Genomic DNA, 23,829 nt, shown 5'->3' on the forward strand with positions numbered 1-23,829 from the left:
AGTTGACGCGCGATATCATCAAACGGAGTTGCACGAAAACCATCCCGTGCTCGAAATCCACCAGGGAAAAGAGTTAAACATTTCTTATTGCATATGAAACTATGAAGATCTCTGGTATAACGATTAATTAGTTAATAGCATTAATGAAAGGACAAGTTAAAAGCCGCGAATTATATAGACTTTTCTTTTAAAATCCTATAGCTCTACGTCCACTTAGATAACTTGTAATCTGTAAAGCTCTCTTTTTAAATTTCATGTGAATTTTGTCACAAGTTAATTATGACTATATATATATATATATAGGTAGGAATTGGTTTCTCGAATGATCTCCACCTTATTTTCAAAAGTTTATTTAAGTAGAAAGTACTATAGCATGATAACAAAATCTTCGCTTGTTTTTGATTTCGTACAGACTCGTAAATCGTACATTTACCATCAGATCGTGGAAATATCATCAACAGAAATCGAACCTCAATATAGAATTGTCGTAAAATATTCCATGTTCTTTATACAAGATATATTTTCTATACTGAATGAAATTTACAAACACGTTGGAATGAAACAGGTTTCGGTCGCGAAAGATCGGAATTCGAATTAGATTCTTAAACCGAGTCGTTGATCGTTGCGAAAACAAGAAAACCGTCAACGCGATGACACTGTTTCCTCGTTGGTTTTTATTCACAAATTTTCGTGCTTGTCCAAGGAACGCCTTGACTTTTTATTGACCAGACTAGCGAGAAACAGACGATCGTTCGCTGGCACAATGATCATCGCTACCCAACAAGCGGAATTTTCGATGGGTAAGCATTAAGCGTACGCCTACACCGAGCACCATCCACTAGTCTAAAAGTAACCGAACCGATATCCAGTCTAAATATGGATTTGCGTGTACGTTGGCCTTTGTGAACGCTGTTCGAGCCCTGCTCCCTCTCTGTTCGATCTCTCTTCTTTCAAATTCATTGCCTTACCTTGAAAAGGAACGATTCAACTCTCGAAGGAACCAGTGAAGTCACCATAAGCAAAGAATTTTTATGGGCGGTGAATTTTCTAGTTTTTATAGTTTTTCTCCGAATTTCATGTCTTATCATTCTTATCTTTATAGACTCGGTTAGATGTTGAATACAATTTGGAGATTATCCGAGTTGGATAGTTTAGCATACGATATTTGGAAATTAATTTCAACTCGTATGTTGTCTGAATGTAAATTACGTGCAAGTGGAGATTACGAGTCTGCTTGTTCAATGTATTTCGTGTAACTGATGATGAGCGCGATCGTAGATTTGAAATGATTGATTTTCAGTAACACATCGTGTATGAAGCTTCTTCGAAAATTAAGATACTCAGGTTTAATTCTAGTTTATTTTTTTTTGCATGAAACCATGTGTCTTTTATGTCTTAATTGATGTGTAATGTTCTTAATCCCGTACAAGGAAGTATTTTTGTCCCAAAGTAATTAGGTTAAAAGTGTGCGAGTTAATGAAAATTAAAACTCTCCCACGTTTGAAACACGTGTAACTGTCTTTCGATACAGTTCATACAAAGCTTCGCACGACAAAATATCTATATTCTCCTATTAATATATTCTTTTTCCATATAAATTAATCTCTTTATACGGAAATACGCTATACAAAACACAATCACCTCTTACCTTATTCTACTTGTAATATTGGCTCAGTTTACAATTTCATCCCCCAATCCTGTTACTCGCAAACAGAGAAATCTCTTTGGATATCGCCGAGTCTGTAATTCAGAGGTGGAAAAAATTGGGTCAGAAAGTTGGAGGCCCAGTTTCGCAACGAAAGACGCGTTTCTGCCAATTGGACGAGACTTGCGCCCTTCCTTCTCGCGTTATCCCCGCGGAAAACGGCCAGCTATGGTTCGTTGCCCGCTTCGGATCCGAATGTGGACAGGGGCGTTGATTCTTCCCGTCGTAAGTGCACGAAATCTTCGACTATGGGCGTTCTGATCGCGACGATGCTACTAGGGACGTCGATTTTTCGAAAGTCACTGGTAAGAGATCGCTCGATGCTGGCGAGGTGATGCAAGTAGAAAGCGTAGATTTATGGCGGATAAGCTGTTGAAGTCTCAACGACAGATAAGAGATGACGCTCGAAAGTTTCGAATATCGTGATCGTGCTGTTACGTTTTGGAATTTGTTATTTCCGATGAAAACTTTTGCAAAAGTTATATTACATACACACGCGATTCTGACTTACGTGAAAATTGCATATACTTGTTTGTTGTATAAATACAAGATTTTCTATTATTCTTCGAGTTTTATTAACTTGCTAAACGTTAAGATCTTTTTTCTTGAAATTAGTCTACGATTCTACGGACTTCAAAATTCGTCGCGATGCATTTGATTGAAAAATTGCAGTAAAAGAAACATATGGAAGCAAGTCATTTGTTTCCAGACAATTAGACGTAAGAGATCAAAAAATTAACCAAAAGCGATGATCAATTTCGCTTCCAAAAAATTTATGTATTAAGAACTATATATAATATCGCACATCATTTGACTTGAAGAATATAGAACACGCGATTTCAAGTTTCTCCAAAACAAGCAAACAAAATACTCGAAGAAGAGCAAACTGTAGGATTCGAAGTGGTGATGGTATCCCGAGGTGTTCACAGGTGATCGAAAAGTTTCGAGATCGCGGAAAGGCTGATTGTCTCGAAAACAGTAGCCTCGACACGACGTGTCCTATACGCGAACTCTCCAAGGACTTTCGTAATGGAGTTGTATCAATAATACAGGGGCGTAATAACTTCGGAAGCAGGGGCTGCCACACCCTATTAACCGCATCGCTTCCACCGCAATTACAGCACGCCTTCGTACACTCGTGGCTTGACACGATATTACTAGGCACTGATAATAAACTTACATAGATAGTAGATGCTCCGTTGTACTCTTCATCCTTGTTCACTCGTGTTTAAACCGAGAAACCTGCATAACAAGGTCTTTTGTTAATTATCAGATTGAACGTCACCGAGAATATTCCTGATTTCGTGGACTTTCATATTTCGGTATCTTTTCCTTTGAAGAGATTCGTTCAATAGATGTGACTAGTTTCGTAACGAAATTTCAATGTAGAGATTCAAGTAAACGCAAGAAGTGTAACATATCTAGCGTAAAGTAACTTATGTACGGATCAATGAACTATAGGTTAGTAGGTAGATAGGTAGTTTTATTAAAACCTGGTGGTTTTGAAATAGGTCTTGGATTACGAATTTTTTAACTTTTCAATATTACACATAATTTATTATTATAAATATTCACAGTTATTGCCAATAACAGTCTTTCCCATTTGTACCTAAAACGGAGATTAATATAAACTTAAATAAATAATTGTTTCCTCATCGCATCCCCTATATTCATTTAGGCTAAACGAAGAAAGTCGCAGCAAGATTCTTTGTTAATTATTATCGTACTGGACTACTCCAATAATAATTATCATCTCACATACTGGCGGTTCTGAGAATAGCATTTGTTTGATCAATCAACGATCATTTATTAGCCTAATAGTCTAATGGGAGTGAACGATGTTCGTTGATCGCCACCGAGGATAGAAATCATCGACGATTTTCGTCGAATTCGCGGTTACGAAAATTAATCGAGTTTGCATCGTTAATTAGCGCAATAATGATTAATTATGTTGCTTTTCGTGGAACCGTGATTTTGAATATTTGTGTCGTTAATCGTCGTTTTAATTGTCTATTCATCACCGATACAAATATCATTAAGGATTCCATAACTTTCATAGAATTGTGGTACTAAAGACCGATGTGTTTGTTTTATGAATTATTCTGATCGTTATTCAACATTTATTGTAATGTAAATCGCGGCTGATTCTGAAAATCACGGTAAATAATGTATTTTGTTAAATGACGGTATTGTGAATCGAAGTTTTGACGGATTGGATTAAAAATCGTGGATAAATCTGATTTCCATTGCACCTTGCTGACAAAAATTGATTGAAATACACGAAATATTCTGTCGGTTTGGGTATTCGTGTTATTTGTGCAGTTGCCACTATTTCAGGATGTTTTCAGGTTTGGAATTTACGTACTGTTTATCGATGGATGATGCAACGCCATGTCGAATTTGAATAACACGACCCACCGTGTGAATAACGAATGTATTTGTAAATTTTCTGTTAGTTTCTTACGTATTGGAAATCTATATGTGTTAAACATGCTTCGTCAACCAATATCCAACTACTGTTCACTACCTTGTACCTCTTTGCAGCTTCCTGAAAATTCCACTCTTCATGGGACAACTCCTTCGTTTCATCGCTATGATTCTTTTCTTATTCTTATTTCATTTCAGAAGAATTAAGTCTAATTTCCAAATGATTTCACTTAGATTAATTGCTTTAAATCAAAAACAGGAAAACAATTACTTCTACGTTTCAAACTTTTTCTCTCATCTCGATAATCACCAACTGTTCCAAAGAAAGAAAAAAAAGAAGTCTGTTTGCAAAGAAAGAGAATAGTAACAATTTTGATCCAACGCCGATGAGAACGAATTAACAGGAGAATCGATCGGTTTGGTTAGAAGCGTTTTAACGGTTAATTGTAACGTAATCGCGCACACCGACCACACGCTAAATTGATATTTATACATCTGCGACCGAATTAGAACGGCTTATAAATACCCGGGCCGCAAATAGCGTGTGGCATCGCGACACGTGCGACCACATGAGATGCACTTCATACGCTTGTTTATTATTTACTGTTTACCCTTCGAAGCGACGACCTCTTTCGTTGCCACCAAAATTCCAGTATTTCGCCACTTTCCATGTGCTGCGTTCGCAAATTTTGACCTATAACTTCGCTGGAATCCAGCAATTTTTGCTTTGGTAATTCATTCATATTGGAAAATATCCTCTATCAAATGTGTGAATCTCAATGAATCTCGATCGATACGATGTATCACGCAAAAGGATTATCGAAAGATAATATTACATTTTGTAATTTTTACATTTATTTTTCACACCATTGAATATCATTCGCATAGAACGAGCATTGTTTGAAAAATATAAAGAAGATATAATTTGAGAAATTATAAATCATATTTAGATTAATTAGGTCTTAAATCGGTAAAAAGATACGGATGACATATGCGAGGTGGATAATCGAATAGATTATCAGCAAAAATTGGATTATCCTGATAAAAAGGATAACGTAAATGCGTCCTTGCGCGAGGAGCGATCGCCGGTTAAGAAGATTACGATCCCTACGTGTCTCGCCAGGAATTTGCAATTTCTAGTTGAATATGTATAAACGTCTGGAATGTTAAGTTTAGTGAATAAACAGAAGAGTTACGTTAATATCATGGGAGGAAATTTGAATTGTAAACGGGGATGGCTATTTTCATCGAACCCGTCTCGATTTGAAGGCTGTAAAGTGTTGTTTTCTCTTAACTCTTCTTGCAAACTGAGAATTATATTAATATCGACACGCAATTCTTAGCATATCGAAATCAGTTCGCATAGAGGATGCAAGATTTCTATTACGACGATTATAGAAGATAAAATTTTCGTTATATCTGTATATTCGTATTCCTCGTCAAGTTTAATGGGAACATAAATGTACAGTGATCGCTAGAATATTTAATAGTTAGAACGAATTTCTACTTAGCTTCTAATTCTATTTATAAAAATATGAATTTGCATAAATAGCCACAGCCTAAAAATAATAGAACTAAATCGTGGAATAGACTAACGAATAAAATACAAAGCATAGAATACACAGAATGGTTTTATATAATCATAAAAAGGCTTGATATAGTAATTGTTGGTCCGATTATCGCTTAACAATAAGCTAGATTTTTGTAGATTACACAAAGAAAGTCATCTATGGAAGCTTTCTTTTGCTTTAGAAATGAGTAACTTTCGTTTTGGATATAACCAGCACTTTCTAAGAGAAGAATGTTTTATTGTCGATGTTTATTACGAGTAATCTTCATAAGGACGTATGCCCTCATAAAGACTGGAAAGTGCGTACTTAACCACTTTTAGTTTCATTACCATTGTGAGCGATGACGATGGTCATTATACACAAAGACCGAATGCTTCATTCATGTCTGTGATATCAAGTACACTAGTCACTATTAATATACATAATTTCGTTTAATTTAGTATTCTAATGCGGCAGTTTTTTTTTTTTAATTACATTCAGAATCGTTAGAATTATTCAAAGCTCAAAACTTACAATTACTATGACGAATTAAATATTTTTCTATTTGAATGATGAAATGAGAAATTTTTCATTGCACAAGAAAACATTATATCTTTGACCTTTCTCTCTATAAAGTAATTGCTCCTTCAACACGAAGTATATCGTACACAAACGACTGGATTTCTCGTGAAGTCGCCCAGTCATGACAGGTAACAAGGGCTCACCGCACTCTCTCGAGTCACAGATACGCTCTTCACCGAAAACAAGCTAATACTCGACAATACCAGTCTACGTAAGGCTCCGATACTGTCTTAATACTACCAGTTTATACTAATTTTCCATTACTGTTATCCTATTACTTGCCATCTGTAGTACCATTTATCGTACGGATAAGGATGTAACTTTAATTACGATAGCTATTTAAACACACGTTTTCTACATCCAGAAGTTAATATCTCCATATCTCGACAACGATCAAACTATTCAAGAAACACAGATTCTTTCTAAAAATTGCCAAACTAAAATAAGCTCGAATAAAATATTTCGGCACACGTTTTCTAACAAAAACCGTTACGTCCCACGTACAATCTTCGTATTTCGACTATGATCGAATTATTCACGACAGACAGTGAATGGCTCGTCTGATATTTAGGTCGTACATTAACAGTTCACTAGCGGAGAACTAGTAGCGTCGTTAACGAAACGTGTAACGCTGAATAGATGCGGTGTATCCTCCCACGCAGCAAGGGAACTCGTGCGCCTCAAGGTTACTCACTGACACGCTTCTTATCTTTTCGTGTATCGCCAGAACACGTTGTCGAGATTCAACAGATTGCCCGATTTCACGCTGTCGAACGGTTGTTTCTATTATTGATATGTCGTCACTGGGAAATATCGCCGGAGAAAATATGCTCGTTCTAAACCGTGAAGTTGCGCGTGGCTCGAGGTCGACGCGAGTATTCAAAGATAAATGAGACTATTTGTAAGTTCACTTCCCGTGATTGCGTTGCAACAGGAATATAAGGGTCGTTTGCACGATTGGTGCCGAGTCATGTTTCGATTCTCTTTGCTCGTGAAGTTTTCTTCGATTGTTCCCCCCCTTTCTTCCGTTTTATGAATGATCAACCATAGGAGATGAGCTAAGCGCAAGGGAATATCTTATAAAGGAACTGATATAGTTTATTTAGATTGGAGAGAGGAAGCTGAAACGAAGTATAGTGGTTTAAGTTTTGTCTGCATTAAGTATGGATAAATACCATATATGTCGGGGTAACGTTGTAAGTCGGCACGTGTAATGAATCTTTCTGCGAGTTGTCCATCGTTGTTGTATACCAGATGATATTTATCGAAGCGAATGTACTGCAAAGGTTAACAAGTGATATCGGCGAGTGAATAATTGAGATGTCGGTGACGATGAATTTAGGTTCGATAACGAATACACGGTCAACGGGATGACGATTGCGATTAGGAACTCGATGTACGTGTTCGCTGGGCTAGTCGAATTTAGAGACAGTCCAAGTGGAACTTATATATTCCTCTCCGTATCTCTCTGTATTTCTCAGGTGAATCTCTCTTTTTAAGGAGAGTTATTTAATTACTTTATACCTCTGTTAGGTACACGTCCCTCCCGTGACCGTGGCTACGTTCAGTGACCCGTTATGTCACTTCGTGCCCAAGCCCACTGTCATAAATCTCGGATAATCATAGTTGACTTAACTCATAAACAGCTATTTCCCAGTTTTATTGTTTAAGTTCGGCTATAATAAAAAGTCTGGATTAAAGTATTGGGGATCTTCCCAAAAATTCGGAAAGAAAGGCCCCGGTGTCCTTTCATCTCCGACATATAAAACTGTGTTACAAATGAAATTTTAATCGAGATATATCTATTATGCTAGCAGAAAAATGATCGATTCAGTGTAAACGTTTTAATATTTTTTTAGTAGTAAATATTCATTATTCAAACTCATACTTATTTAAACGCCGCGCGCTAATTAATTCTCTGCGTTGCACGAGACCGGCCTCGTACAACCTAATAGAAGCGTCATGTACCATCGCTTTTTTGTTTCAGAAGGTAGTGTTCATTAATCATCAATTCTGAAAACTGTTTCGCAAAACAATTTTATCTAAAAACCAGCCTAATGCACGAATCTTTGATATACTCTGCGCTTAGACGACCAGTCACAAGAAGAGTCAGAAATTAATTATTATTTTATCAAGTTTGGCGATACGCTGGAAAAATATCATTTACGCCACTCGAAGTAGATAATTATGGTTCAATGCGTGGGCATGAGCGAGTGGTGAACTGTTACTTCCGGCTGAAGTGGCATAACGTTGGATCCAAGTTCGGTAAACTCGTTGATGCAGCCGTTAACCGATTTCGGGGGTTAAATCAGTTGCTGGAGCGTTCTCGGTTAACCAACATCGTTTATACGTACATGTATAGTACTCACTATTAATTCGCGATTTCTAAGCCACCAAAGTAATCGCTCGTATGAATTCTTCGAGCGTAATAAAGAACGAACTACTTTATACAGTGGTGAAAGATCACGAAACGAAGATCAAAATCCATATGTTATAAGCTTCATCTATGTTTAACTTTACAATTGATATTGTATATTAAATTTACATAATCGAATTTTTTTTATATAAATAATTAATTTTAGAACTATTCTGTGGTAAAATAAAAATTCGCACGAGGCGTATTCGAAGGGGTAAAATTTATTTACCTATGGGAAATTAATTCTCAGGAGCACAATCGCTATTTTGCAATTGGATATTTTCTAACTATTCCTTTAACGAAATTTATATTGAGAAACTATATTACTGTAAGTAAATTGTATAATGGATCTACATGTTAATAGTGAAAATATTTATTGCAGTGAATTTTAACGAATTGTATTGAATTTCGTGATAGTTCGCCCCAGATCGATTTTACTTTCGTAACGAAAGAAATTGTCAAGGATTCTACGGTAACGTTTCACGATATGTCCATCGAAAGTTAAATATTATATTTCTATGATTTATTTCCGACTTTATTGCCACGAATACTTGAAAATGCTTAAAAATTCGTCTGTACGAGGTGGCATTTAGGGGTAAAGCAACGAAGGTGCGTGACAGAGGAAGAAACAGAGGAGCGAATGCGTTGGAAGAGACAGGTTGATGAAACCGAACAGACGGGAATGAAAGTCTGCGAAGATTTATGTCCGCGTTAATAACTGCGTCGTCGTTCGCGGGATATCGCTGTCGACAGTCTCGATTGTGTTTCTCGCGGTGCCCGAGGAAAATCGGTGCACCCTACAGCGCCGCGAGTTTACTTTCACGTATTGACCGCGTTGAAAGGTGCGTAGAAGGTGTTTCCAGCGTTTCTGACAGACGTTCTTCTCGCGAGATGAATGCGTGAAAGCAAGCAATTTTGCGTGTTGTACGTGAGACAATTGTTGTTTACGCCTTTGAAGGAGTTATAGTTGCCTACATCGTTGAGTAATTTACCATGGTTGTTGGATGTAATGTATCAAATGTTATAAAAGTGCACTTTCTTTCGAAATGTTCAATGTTTAGGAGGTTTGCACTTGGAAATCTCGCTCTTATTCTTCCACGTGTTTCTATGAATAACATAGAAAATTCTATATTGTTGCATGAAGAAATTTTAGTACGAAGATAAAAGGGATTGATTGAAATTTTGACCAATGTTTTGGCAAGCCAAAAATTAATTATAATAAGATAGTAATGAAATATTAAAAACATCTTTCGTTTCAAAAGTAACAGAACGTTTCCAATTTTAATAATATCGTAGGAAAATGCGTGAATCGCATCGTTGCTGAAAGTTGAGGAAAAAATTAATTAGAGGAGATCCAAGATATTCCAATGAAATTTATCGAGTTTGTTGAATCAACGAGTGACGTCTCGTTAAAAACGACCGATTAATTAGAAACAGTTGTGGAAGTCCGTGGAAGAGGCAGACGCGGAAAGATCGATCGCTCCTGTGCACAGATTCTACGAATTCTTTGTACACGGCTTAAAGAATCGCTTTCTACGAAGTTTGAAACGACGGTTGAAACTTCCTAGTCCATTTCCCGTACCAGTCAGCTTTGGAAACTTACAGACTGAACGTACGCTACATCTAATATAAGGAGACCGATAACGGACTTCTGAATTTTTCTAATCCATCTATGGCGCTGTTTTTTATCGACTTCCTTTGTGTATCTTAAATGATTTGTGAGCGTGGAAAGGTTGAAATAGAAACTTGAAAATAACCTAAGTTTTGAAATTCTGAATAACGAAGCAATTGGACCGGGCGAGAAAGATTTCTCGTACAATATATTTAGTTTCATTGGATTACGAGGTTGTTGTAAGAAACTTGGAATACAATAATTTATTAAAGAAGAGAGAAAAATTAATATCATTTGTAACGAGTATGTATTACGCATTTCACACATCCACCAATGGAGGATTCTAATTACACTGCGACTTTTTTTACGCGAATTCCATTTATTTAGAAAATTCTAGCTATTGTCCGATTAAACGAACTCTTCGCAATTGAATTCATTTATCTGAACATAGACTCCTATTATATGAACGAAAAATCGCAGATAATGGCGAGAATCAAAGCGCTTCTATTATATAAACTCCTCCAAAGATAAGACAGCAAATATTATAAAAGACGACGATTCTAAGCTTCCGTTCTATTCCACCAGATTCTAAAAAATCTTCACGACAGTTTTCGCCAAACGCCACATTTCCCAACGTCCATTGAACGATTTCGATCAAGAAATCGATTCATCTTCGCGAAAGCAGTGAGAATTCTCGTGGTAAACGGTGGAGAATTCGACAAACGGAAAGGTGGTTCCGCATGGAGGCGAGTTCGAGCGTATCGCGGGACGCGAGCGAACGCGATAAATCTCGGCGTAACGCGGTCTCTGGCCGACGCAAGACGGTGTGGTCCCAAACGTCTCTGGTGAGCCGCGAGGAAATTGCGGAGAAAGCGCACGGTAATGCAGACATTTCCGTCGCCTAGCGGAACCGGAACGCCCGTATTTTTCGCCCAGGGAAAACGAGAAAGCTGGGGCTGGATTGTGTGCACGATGGTGGCCCTGTAATAGACGCGAGAGACGGGATCCTTGGGAGTAGTTTTCGCCGGTGCGCCGCCTTCACCGGAGCAATTTCGAGGGGCGAAAAGTGCACGGCCCTCGTCAGATAACAGGCCGACCCGTATCGATATTCCTTCTTCCTTGTATTTCGCGTTGCGGTCTCCTTTAGCTTTCGGTATTTACCTAATAAACTCGGCGATGATTTTTGGATGCAGTTTTCATTTCTGCTCTTCTTTCGCTCCTTCTTGGTTTCGGTGTTCTTGGACTCTACGGTATGTACAGCATCGCTCGTAAGTATACGGGTACTTTGGTTAATCTGTGGTAACAATGTATGAATCTTACCAAAGTAATTGTCGATGCATCAGTAATTAGAAGCTTTTTTATGGAATAACGTGAAGCTATAGCGTATTGTATTTTATTTTGTTGCCATCTCTCGCGAGTGAGAAGTAAAAATATGTTCGATGTTTGATATTTTTGAGATCTTTTAATACAAGAATCGTTTTTAAGTAAACAAGACTATAAACAAATACGTTAGTAATTATCGACAAAGCGAAATATTGGATCGCTCGGTTTGTTCGTTCCGATTTTGAAGGAAGTTGGTCGACGTAAAGAATCATATTGAAAAGTTTTTCGCCGAGAAGCCTGAGAGGTTCTGGAAGGATGGAATATTCAAGTTGCACGAAAGATGAAGAAAGCTTGTGGAACAAAATGGCACCTATAATAATTCAATAAATGTATATTGGATGGAAATGTAAATCGAACGAATTTTTCGAGCGACCTAATATAATCAACCAACACTCGTATTTGAAAAGTCGCAGAATTTTCTACTGAGACACTGAGATTGAAAGTATGAAAATCTAATTACTTCAACATTAGTTAATACTCTGTACACAATATTAATAATATCAACAATACAGTATGATACAAATAAAATCTTAAATAATCCTACTCTTCTCTAAGAAAAACATTATTTTTTCTTCCATTACAATTAAATGCGGATTTAACGAAATATGTCGTTGCATCTACTGAAGATGTGGATTCGTTCAAGCTAGAGCCATCTAAAAGAGGAACACGCAGAGGGGGATATTCGCGGAAACGTACGTAGGACGAGCGACCCCTATTAGAGGGTAATACGTATTATCGATTTTAGAACGAGGCGCAGGTTATCCCGGTTCAAATCATGACAAATGTATACTACCGTGTGTGGCCCGGTTGTCTGCTAGCTTATACATGCACGTGTGTATGTACTAGTTCGGCCGCACCCTGGAAAAACTTTTCCCAGTCTTTTTTTCTTCGTAGCAGCGCGCAACGGCAACTGCCTCGTGGATTAGGATACTCTCATGGCTATACACGAACATCAACCCTTTACGCGTTCGAGCACGAACCTTTGTTTGATTCGTGATATCGCGAAACTATTCTGTGGATGAATGCTTTTTTTTTTAAATTGTCTACGATTATTGGTGAATTTTTTCATGATACGCGAAGCACTCTTTAATCTACCGAAAATCCATGATATAGAGGGATCGTGACGTGCGTGTCGCATAAAAAGGAAGAAGAATTACGAGAATTTCAGACCAGTTTTACAGAGAGATACATTTATTGTTCAGTTAGTTATTTAAGTATAATAGAGACCAGTTTCATAGAAAAATATATTTATTGTTTAGTTAATTAGAAGAGTAAGCGGACGCAAAGAAGGATTAAGAAATTTATTAATGAGTAAGATACTCGAATGAAAGCCAGCGATTGCCAACCATACTCAGACGCATAGACCCACGTGTCAGGAATCAAATCGCGTTTCGTGTATCAAAATCTATACTCTAATTGCAAGTTGGCTCACACCAACATCCACGGGCGATAAAACAGACCGGTCAACGCGTTGTATCGAAACGTGGACTGCGGCATCTCGTACAGAGACGAAATGGGAAAAAGCGTTAGCAGTATCGACAGGTACAGTGAGAAATTGCCGGGTTAATTGCGAAAGAAACGGGTGAGCAGAACGAGGCATCCAGGCACCGGCGAGTTAAATATCCTGCGGTACCGGTTACCAGTGAGTCGGGATCGAAGAAAAACTGGCGAGTTTAGAGCACTCGTCGCGCGTTTTGCCTTGACCTACGAGCAGAACGCCGCTGCCAGCTTCTCCCTACCCTGTTTTTCTTTTCCCTTTTTCCATTGTTTCTTCGTTCGACCAGTTGGCTGCTTTTAATGGGGAACGCGAACCACTACGGGGATTTAAAAGTTGTTGGGCTTCCTCGCGCTCCATTCTCTCGATTAGCGTGATTTTCTTATATCTTATCTACGTGGGTGGTACAGCACAATGATTTAGATCGAAAAATTTAGTGACACTTCGTCGAAAAATCAGTTTTCCTGTGTTGATATCTAAAGCTAAAATTAAAAAATTAAAATTCCTGTCTATGGAGTTAGAAAATAAAGAAATCGATGGAATTTATTAACAAGTGGCACGAACATTTTAAAGATAGTAGAGTGCCGTGAAACAAAGTCGATACTTGATGACTTCGACAGGAGAAGTGACAGCTGATAAATCTTCGCGGGTTTTCTTCGTGTGATGGCAGGTCTTGATTGCTTCAAGTCATTTCTTCGCTAGGAATGGAAAGGAATGTCTACTTTTATAGCCTTCTTTGACCGTTATATCAGAAGGTTCTTTTCATCTTTCCTCTTTCTTTAAATTATGACACTGTCATTTCATGGAACCACATAAAATATTCCTTTTGTTGAATGTATCTGTTAATGTAATGAAAATATGTTAAAATAGCAATAAGTTCAAATGCATTTACTCAACCATGAGTTCCGCTGTCAGTACTGAGAAACATTACCGCACTTTACTCTCAGCAAACCGCCGTAACCAAACTAATCGACGTTTTCTCTTTCTCGTTTCAGCAGCAAAAATTCGTGAAGAGGACGGCCGAGGAGTTGGAGCCAGCCGGTGGTGGTAGCGGAGACGGTGGCTTCGGCGAGCCCCCCGTGAAGCTGCAATGCACGCAGGCACAGCATCAACATCAACAGGGTCCCGGTGGTGGTGGTGGTGGCGGTCCCCATCATGGCCACGGCCAGCATCCGGCTGGGAACGGCGCGAACTCCACGGGTCCGACGCATGGCGGCGGTGGAGGTGGCGGCGGCGGTGGTGGAAATGAGGGACTGACCAAATTCTCCGTTGAAATTGTGCAACAACTGGAATTCACTACGTCTGCGGCTAACTCTCAGGCTCAACAGATCTCCACGAACGTGACTGTGAAGGCGTTGACGAACGCGTCGGTGAAGAGTGATCTTCTGAACGCGTCGTCATCGCCGAAATCAGGTCCGGATACGCCAGCATCCGCGACGTCTAGGCCTCAGACTGGAAACGGTGCTGGAGGAGGGCCAGGCACCGGGAACGCTGGTACCGGAGCACCAACTCCCGGTGGAATCGGCTGCGTGGATATCGGTAACCTGGTCGAATGCAAACAGGAACCGGACAACGAGTTCGTCGATTTAGAACAGTGCGCAGCTGCACTGGAGAAAGACGCGGCAGCAAACGGCGCCGGGTTCCCTGGCTTTTCCGACTTCATGGGCGATGACACGGGCGACGAGATCATCACCTCGGACGCGTTCAAGGATCTCATCTCGGAGATTTCCGACTTACATCCCGAGTTCATGAAAGACTTTGATTTCGAGGAGAAGATCCCGGTGGAGGCGTTGGCGAACAACGCGGTGGTAGCTGCGGCTGCTGCCGCGGCAGCAAATAATAACAATAACAATAACAGTATCGGGACGAACAACGGACAGATCAAGATCGAGGATGACAAGGACTCGATACACCAGCAACACGGGAACGTGAACAGCAATAGTGTAAACAACGGTACAAGTACGAATAATGGAAATGCCAACGTGCCAGCTAATTCGAGTCCTGGTGGTCTTGGCTCTGCCCAGTATTCTCCAGCCAGGCTACCTTATTCCGGTCTGGACTTCAAATCCGAGATGAGTCCCGCCGCTCAGACGTTGAAGCAAATGGCTGAGCAGCATCAACACAAAAGTCAACAGTTGGGTCTTGGTGGATTCAATCCCGGAGCCGCAGCCGCAGCCGCTGCCAGAGGACCAACCGCTCGTTCACCCTACGCGGAATTTCCTCAATTTGGTGGCACGTCCGACTATCTGGGTAGCCCTGGTAGCGCTGGTCCACCCGGTGGACAATCTCAAGCGACCTCGGGCACTGGATCGTATCACAAGAACAACGGTACGTCCGGATTCCAGAGTCAACAGACGAATGACATGTTTGTCAGCTCGCAAACACAATTCGCCACGGGCCTCGCTGACATGAAGAGACCGCAGCCTGCCACCGGTGGTAAACCGACCATGCTTGGACCAAGCGGAGGATATAAGCAGCAGTATTCGCCATACGGTAGCCCAGGATCAATGCCGAATCACGGCAGCCCTGGATATCCGCTTCCACCAAGAGGCTCCCAAGGCGGTGGACCCAATCAAACCGGATCCCAAGGACCCTTCAGTAGCTCCACACCGCCTAGACCTCCCTCAGGACCTGGCACATCCACTCTACAAATTAACCAGGCACAGCAGCTACACATTAACAACCCCGGACATCAGATTCAGGTCAGTGGATATACTTTTTCCTTTTTGTCTCTTTGGTTCAGTTTGCTTGATTCGGTTGTTTGTCGAAGATTAAACATGTTAGATTTTACGAAATTTATTTTGGTTTCATAGAGAAAGTTTAGCAGTTTTTAAAGTGTAACGTAATTAATATAATTATTCACTGTATTATACATAACAAATTAATTTGTTATGTAACTTAAATGACTGTTTACAAAAATGTTAAATATATCTCAAACTTCAAAACTGTGAATAACAAGAAATTTTAGCGTACTTGAAAAGTAAAGTAGAATAGACGAGGATTGATTAAATCTTAAAAAATTATCTAATTCACAAGAAAAATAACAATCTTCTACAATCATTAGAATAAAAGAACATAAAAAGAAAACCAAAGATTTTTAAATAGACATGATAAATGATAAATAGAAAAGTCAGGAAATATCGCGTGTGAGTTAGTGGAGGCCGAATGATATCTGTTGCGTCGCGACGACGCGTCTATTTTTGTCGGGCGGCATCACGACTCGACGTTCGTGGTGGCGACGACGCTGGTAGTGGTAGCGACGTCGTCGTCGGTGGCGTCGCTAGCGAAGGGACGTACTATCTGCACCAGCGGTACTGTCGGTAGTAATAGTAGTAGTAGTAGTAGTAGTAGTAGTAGTAGTCGAGAAAACGAAGGGGGTATGTTGGCGTCACGAGGGCGCCTCAACGCGCAACAAGTAGTCTTCCCCCTCCAATTCGCTCTTTATAAATTTTCCCTCTTGCTATTTGCCCCTACCCTCGATCCGTGTGTGGGTGATGGAGGGGAGAGTCGAGAGGGTTGCGTGGCCGTGCGCAGCCGGCGTCGCGACGCCACCACCGTCTGCTCGATTTAACCTGCGCCTGCAATACGCGTCAATACGCTCCGAACGGTAGTCGCGAGGTTGCATTCGCGACAACCTGCACGCGACCAGCGAGCTCGCTTCATTCATCTGGTAAGATTACCTTTCGAGCGTCGTTCGAGAACGACTTTACTATGTACATGTTAAAATGTTTTTTTAACCGTGAAGAAGTCTGACATTTAGTTTTTCGAGTTACTATGTTTATTTTTTTAGAATCACAATTACGAGACGCCGTGTATAGTTCACGAAGAAACCGCGAACGATATAATATAATATTTGAAATAATTAGTTTCAGTAAATAATAATTCCAAATTTATTATCATAAAATACGTACATAGAAGTCGTACGAAGAAAATGGAGGAACCGTTCTCGATTTGTCGAAGTCTTCAACTTCGAACATTTACGTTTGATGTTTTAAATACTTTCCATTCTTCTACATTAGCAGGCAACAAACGAGTAACGAAATCGCTAAAAAGACCATAAATTATGACTTCACCTCACTGAAATGGCAGGCTAGTCTAATGTAGTTGAGAAATATTTGTGGGGATCTAAAGTCCTCGTTATTCTGGTTTATTGCTACAACATGAAAAAGAGTAGTACGTACTGCCTGTATAAATCTTGCTCGACAATCTTGCTTTCATTCACTTAAGCCAGAACATTCGCAGTTCTGTTACGGTTCTGGATAGCCTAACCTCTGCAGGTGGTCCTAGATCCTTTTTACGCGCTAATAGATTTATTTTATCGATCTACTTGTAGACACTTGAAGCAACGATCAAAGTAATTCGCAAGCGTTGGAAATTGTAAGAAGATTTTAGAACACTAAACAGCTGTCGTTGTAAATGATATGATTTCGTGAGTTTGAACAAAACTTTGCAACGTAGATAACAACCATTTCAAACGACTTCAAACCTGCTACCTAAATATTCTTAGCTTTCCATCGTATAGAGATAACCAAATATAAAATGAACGAGTAATGAGATCTATTTCTTAGCGATTAATCTAACTACGGTGTATAACATTGCACAATAAAATCGATTAACTCTCTATGAAAAGCAGAGAAATATTAGAAATATCACGTTGATATTGTTAAGTATTAGAAAAGACACGTTTCATAGAAGAAATCATATAGCTACCTGAAACGAATGCTCGATCGTACAAAATGCTACTTCCATTGTGGATGTTTCGAAGAGATCTTATCTGTTCGTCCCTCGAACGTCTTCGAACGCGCTGGTGAAATGTTCTTCTCTTGGACCCAATCGCGTATGGACACGTCTGTCTCTCGTAAATCACGCCAGCTACCGCGCTTATTTGCATCTCAATGCGTCCAGGCGAACGACGCCTCCTCCCCCAACGTTTCTTTATTCCTGCCTTCCGCGTTTTTCTCTACCACGATTCGATCTCACCTACCTCTTATGCGTTTCTTCTCTTTCCACTGCGTCCTTTTATTGTTATAGCTATGTACTTTCGTCTCCTGACTGCGCCGCGGTTTTATCCTCCTGTTTTCTTCTCGTCAAGCAGATTTAAGCATTTCCTCGAGAAACGTTATTGCTTGGCGATTTATTGTATCGTCAGAAATGTGGATAGTTCCGAAACTCGGCAAAATCTGTTGCGAATTTTTTGTTGTCCATTTTTCTTGATAATTTCGATCACTGGTCACAGGAAAACTATCCTTAATTCCATAAATTTTTAGATAAAAGTACTAGATGGGCTGTTTAAAAATATTAGGCATCATTGCCTTTGTATTCATTTTAACCATGATCTCTGAAAAGGATTTTCGCTACAAAAATATCTTTGAAAAATTCCATAAATAATTTCCAATAATTAAACCGTAGAAAGAAAATGACTAATATTCAAAGCGACTGAAGAAAATGGTATAAAAAGTCGGTGAATTTTGTAAGCAAACCCGTTTAAAAAAACTTTCCTTCCAATCTCATGATTTCGTATCAGAAGCACGAGAAAGGCAATTTGCATGCGCTAGTTACGCCGCCCGCACGCGTCCGCTCGGCGAGACGCGTTGAAAATTTCAAAACAACAATATCGCCAGTCGAAGAATGTTATCTGTCGGTCAATTTGCATATCGTTCTTTGCGACACCAGAAACGAGCCATTTTCCCACACTGCTTTCCGGCTTCTCGTATCAATCGGGCCACTTTTGCATCGGTCAATCGTTTATCATGGCGGAAGTTAGAAAAGATGCCAAAACGAAGTATATTGTCGTTCCTCCTTCGTGTTCATTGCTTCATTGACATTATAGTGATCACTAAATTACAAATATCTATGAATTTATGGAGAATTTAAATGCGCAAAAACCCTAGAGAATGGGATCATTTTTATTAAAATAAAATACAAAATATACAAAGAACTCTATTAACATATTCTTTCTTCAGTGGTATTCAAAAAACATAATGTTTGCGTAAATATCAGCATTCTAATGATCAGACATCGTTTTCGAACATGGTCTATAAGGTGTTTATGATAAGACGAAAATTATGTAAATGCAGTCACAAGGAAATGTTATCGCTCTTAACGCAGAATTTAAATGATTTAATTTGGGTTGCTATTGGAGTTCCGCTCGTATTTGTATGCAACTCTACGTGAAAATGATACGATTTGCGAAAGTGAGAAGGATTTAGTTGAATGTCAAAGAAAATTACATATGAATAGTAGAATCGTGTTAAATATTCATATGTGGAACGTTTAATGTCAGAACATCTAATTTTAGGATTACATTCCTTGTTAGAATGAATTTCTGATTGATCTGTAGACTCTTCACGTATGTATAATACTTGTTTTGTAAAATGTTTTGTTCTCGTTTATAACAGAGAATATTAATTCTACTTCCAAAATAACCTAAGTAATTGTATTAGACCATTGTTTATCTGCTAAATATATGTTTCATACTATGCACGTTTCCCTTTTGCATTTAATAAGAAATCGATGAAGTAAATCGCACGTACTTATCGTAAATGAAAAGTAAGACTTAAAACGAAATTAATTCCTATGATTCGTAATGCGGTCGTTTAATGGTACCATTTCGTTAAATATTAAAATAAATTAGTTTTACTTTTACAGATACTATACTAGACTATACTATACTACTATACTAGATACTATAAAAGAATTAATACCTAAATCTACGATGGAACACGCAACGGTATAATTATATACAACATCGATACAATATAATTTGAACAAAGTATACCGCGCTTTACACGCGTAAATTATTACGTAACCTAATAATCAAATATTAATATTAGCATGTATAAATGGTAATTTTACATACGAAATTTATACGATTAGAATTTGACGGGTAATTAGTATTTTATTCATGAACAATGAAACGAGTGTTACGAAATAAGAAGAGGTCATGTTGGACGTTTCCCCTGCTTACGATTCGATCGTATTTTGGAGCGTTTCCAACCGCTGCGCGTGTCGCCGCGTCGGAATATCCGAGTACGAGTGTTTTCCTCGTCGGTCGCGTTAATAAGCGGACACTCGCCTATTACCGGAAATTGAGCGTACGCGCAAGCGCCTCCCGTTCGGGTTCAAAGGTTACGTAAACCTTCGATCGTACGCATTTCGAATGCACGCGAACGCATGCAGTGTCATTGATACTATATTTAGAATTACGATATCTTCCTTCGATTTTATTTTTATTCTTAACACGTCTCTGTTGTGTCTCTCTCGTTTAAAATGCAAGAGGAATTTTTTTACGAAGAAATTTAACATAATAAAAAATTCTCTTTCTTGTTTTATACTTGTTATGTTCGAATATATGGCTGTCCTAAAAGTCTGGAATCTGCAAGTTCGCCAGCCACTATAAGTCAGTTCATAAATCAACTGCTTTAAGTATCGCAGACCATCGCACTGTGATAGATGTCGCCTCTTCTAAACCAATAGCTCACTCGATAATGTTCACTGTATACATATAATTTTTAATACCGCGGTTGGTTTCCTTGATATTCTTTAAAAGTTGTCCATTTATGCCACTCTCGCGTTACGACTGTAGTCTTAATCAATAATTACGTATTCATATATATATATATATATATTGCGTACATAACATTTGAATTCGACCTCGAACTTATGAAGAAACTTCGGCCGAAGAAAATTCACAAGGTTTCGTTACATTCAAGTATGATAAAAATAAATTAGACGAAGGAGCTCGCGATTGTTTGTTCTAATTTATTCTAATTAATATTCTCCAAATTTGTAAAACTTATGGTTTGTAAAAAAGACGTTAATCAATGCTTGGAAACGGACTTGCAAATGAAATATCACAGAATAATTTGTCAAAGATCTGTTTGATCTAATCGAACAGTACGACGAATTTCCAAAATGAATACTGCTGCTTGTACGTTCAGAAACCGAACGTTAATCTATTTCAAATCACGAATATCGAACATTAATGTCGATTCGAATGATAAATGTTTCATAATCAAGGGCTTTCGCGCCACATCTCACTCACATGTTAAGGTATCAATCACAACGTTACGCTGAGATATAATACGTATTGCGTTCGTATTAAACGTTGTAATTACATAAGCAGATTTAGGCCACTGAATGTTCCGCTATTAACGTTACAAATACGCTGCTAGTCGTTTATAAATAATAATATTTCGGTATTCTATTTCGTTATGGAAGAAAATTTATGAAAATGTTACTGTAGAAAACTTTTTTTTATCGCGGAGACACTAGTCGATCTGCGAAACGTAGTCATAAGTAGACCTACCACTAAACATTTTTATTGTTGAGAATTTTTATTCTTGAGAATCCAAGCTGAAACCTGCATGATTTCTTAAGAATATACATATAATCTAGCAAAACTCATGCATAATACCACAGAGAAATATTCAAAATTCATCTTTTCTTCCGTTCACAACGAACTTACTGGCTGACTCTTCAGCCACGTGCTAGTCCAATCCGAAGCCCAATAAGAACCGAATTTTTGGACGCGATAGCCGACGATCTAGCAACTTAAATACGAAGAATAGGATCGCGAATTATTCATTGACGAACCAACTTACCTGTTCTCGAAGCGTAGGAACTCCGTTCACAGGAGTCCGTTGAAATTTTATTCGTGTCACTAGGTACGCGGAGAATCTCGGCCTGAGGGGATGCCCGCCCCCTACCCCTCGAATTTCTACGGTTCTCCCGTTTTCTTTCGGCCTCGGAGCAATTTCCGCGGTCGAAAAATCGAGGTTAACGGAAAAAAGCAAAATGGAGAGGAGTAGAAGAGAAGGAGAGGAAAAGAGAAGGGTGGATGGTTTCTATCCAGATGGTATCTCCTCTCTCCCTGGGCGTAGAATCGGTATCGATCGGTCGCCGCGTTCCATGCATGGAAATAAATCGTCGGCGTCTGTTGGCGACCCTGTCTCACCTATGCAAATCGAGTCACCGTTTAATTGACGAAATATTCAAATCGTCAGGAGCTCTGAACGCGCATTCAAATGATAATGACAGCGCGTCACTGAGCTTTTTCCAACATAACCTTCTTCTTCTTGGTCTTCCTTCATTTTTTCTTTATTTTTTCTTTTTTTTTTTTTCGTGTTCTTCTTCCTGCTTCGCTACGTTGGTTGGTATCATGATATTTGTTTAAGATATGCACAGCCGCTTTTGTTATCGTTTGTTGAGGTGCGTTTGACATTGAAGAGTTATCGATCGACCCGTAACGTCAATCTGCATATTTGTAATAGCGGGCAACAAGGACGCGTTTCCTTTTCCACTGACCTTCATCTTGACCCCAGCAAGCAGGTCCACGTCGGCACGCGGTCTTGCGTTAAATATAAATCGCTCGGAATTATTATTGTTCTGTGGAACTAACAGGAAGCTTGATCTGAAAGAGCATGACCTTTGAACGACTACCTGGTCTTTGGCGGAGGAATTTTGGTGTGGTTATATTGTAAGACCGTGTTTATTTTAAGTGTTATATTTTAAACGCCGAGGACAGTTAAAAAATAAATCTTTAATCGTATTTTCATAATTTTAACAGAGTTTGATTTGAATGACCGTGGTTACGAAATGTTAGAAATTGAGATTGGAAAATACTCATATTAAGCTTTTATGTATAAATGAAGTTTTATATAGAAATTCTCATATAAAAATTCATATACAAAACATAATGCATTGTTATGTTAATCAAATATATTACAATGAATAATACTCGTAAAACGTAGCGATATCTATCTCAAAATTAATTTCTCGAAGTCGACATTTTTGTTGCGAGAGTTACACACAGAGCCTTATCAAGTTATATATTAAAAGTTAATTAAACCCAATTACAATCGTCAACGTAACTCTGAAATTTGTTTCAACCAACTAGAAAAATTCCAGCTCTTTGTTCGTGAACGTGTATTATCAACGCGTATTATCAATGCGATTCATAATTTTATGTTTAATTCTTCGCTTCTACGTCGGATGTACACCACTTGAAGCGCGATTTGATAATGGGACAGTACTCGTCGAACTGACTTTCGAGCGGTAGAGAGAACTGTTTCGTGTTGTTGGAGAGTCGCGGTGTGTGGTCCAGATATTAACGTGTGTGTCCACGACAGCCTCTCCATAGCACACGAGAAGCTTCATAGTGTTTTCGATTAATTACTGGCGTCGTTGTACCCGCGTGTTTGCAAGGAATTGGTCGATCAGGATGATGAAGTACCGTGTTGTTTCGCACGCTAATGAAAATGTGAAGATAAAGGATGTGATTTTGTAATATACATACTACGAAGTAAATTAAAGATTCTGTGACGTTCATTTACTTTGCGTAATAACGTAAGAAAAGTCATTGCAACTTTCACTTTACGCGCAATGTGCACCATATCGCTATTCAATATTTCGAAACACGTCTACTAGACGTTAAATCTCTATCTGTAACAAAAGAAACCAGCAATCCTATCAATTTTCAAAACCACTCGAGGTCTCCCATAAGAAGGCATATCGATTTTAACTTTCACGTTGTTAATTACTAATTTACTAATGTTTAATTTCTTTAGGAGAACTATTAGACTTGGTTCCATAAACTTATTTATTGCAAGAGGAATAAATAACTGTAAATTCTTTGCGTGTATTGGAAAATTAAGAAAT

The 23,829-nt window shown here is 38.8% G+C and overlaps 1 protein-coding gene across 6 annotated transcripts in view; it reads left to right on the top strand.

The window, feature by feature from the left end:
• The window catches only part of Mam (neurogenic protein mastermind), a 249,876-nt gene that overhangs the window by 150,063 nt on the left and 75,984 nt on the right, over positions 1-23,829 (top strand). For 3 of the 6 annotated variants that reach the window (XM_072004426.1, XM_072004448.1, XM_072004469.1), the window contains one exon: positions 14,166-15,872. In XM_072004426.1, coding sequence (XP_071860527.1) covers positions 14,166-15,872 — 1,707 coding nt within the window. The remainder of the gene's footprint in view (positions 1-14,165; positions 15,873-23,829) is intronic. The other 3 variants (XM_072004437.1, XM_072004459.1, XM_072004479.1) reach the window with 1 other exon arrangement.

The sequence above is a fragment of the Bombus fervidus genome, chromosome 1 (assembly GCF_041682495.2).
Source record: "Bombus fervidus isolate BK054 chromosome 1, iyBomFerv1, whole genome shotgun sequence".
In the NCBI taxonomy this organism is placed as follows: Eukaryota; Metazoa; Arthropoda; class Insecta; order Hymenoptera; family Apidae; genus Bombus; species Bombus fervidus.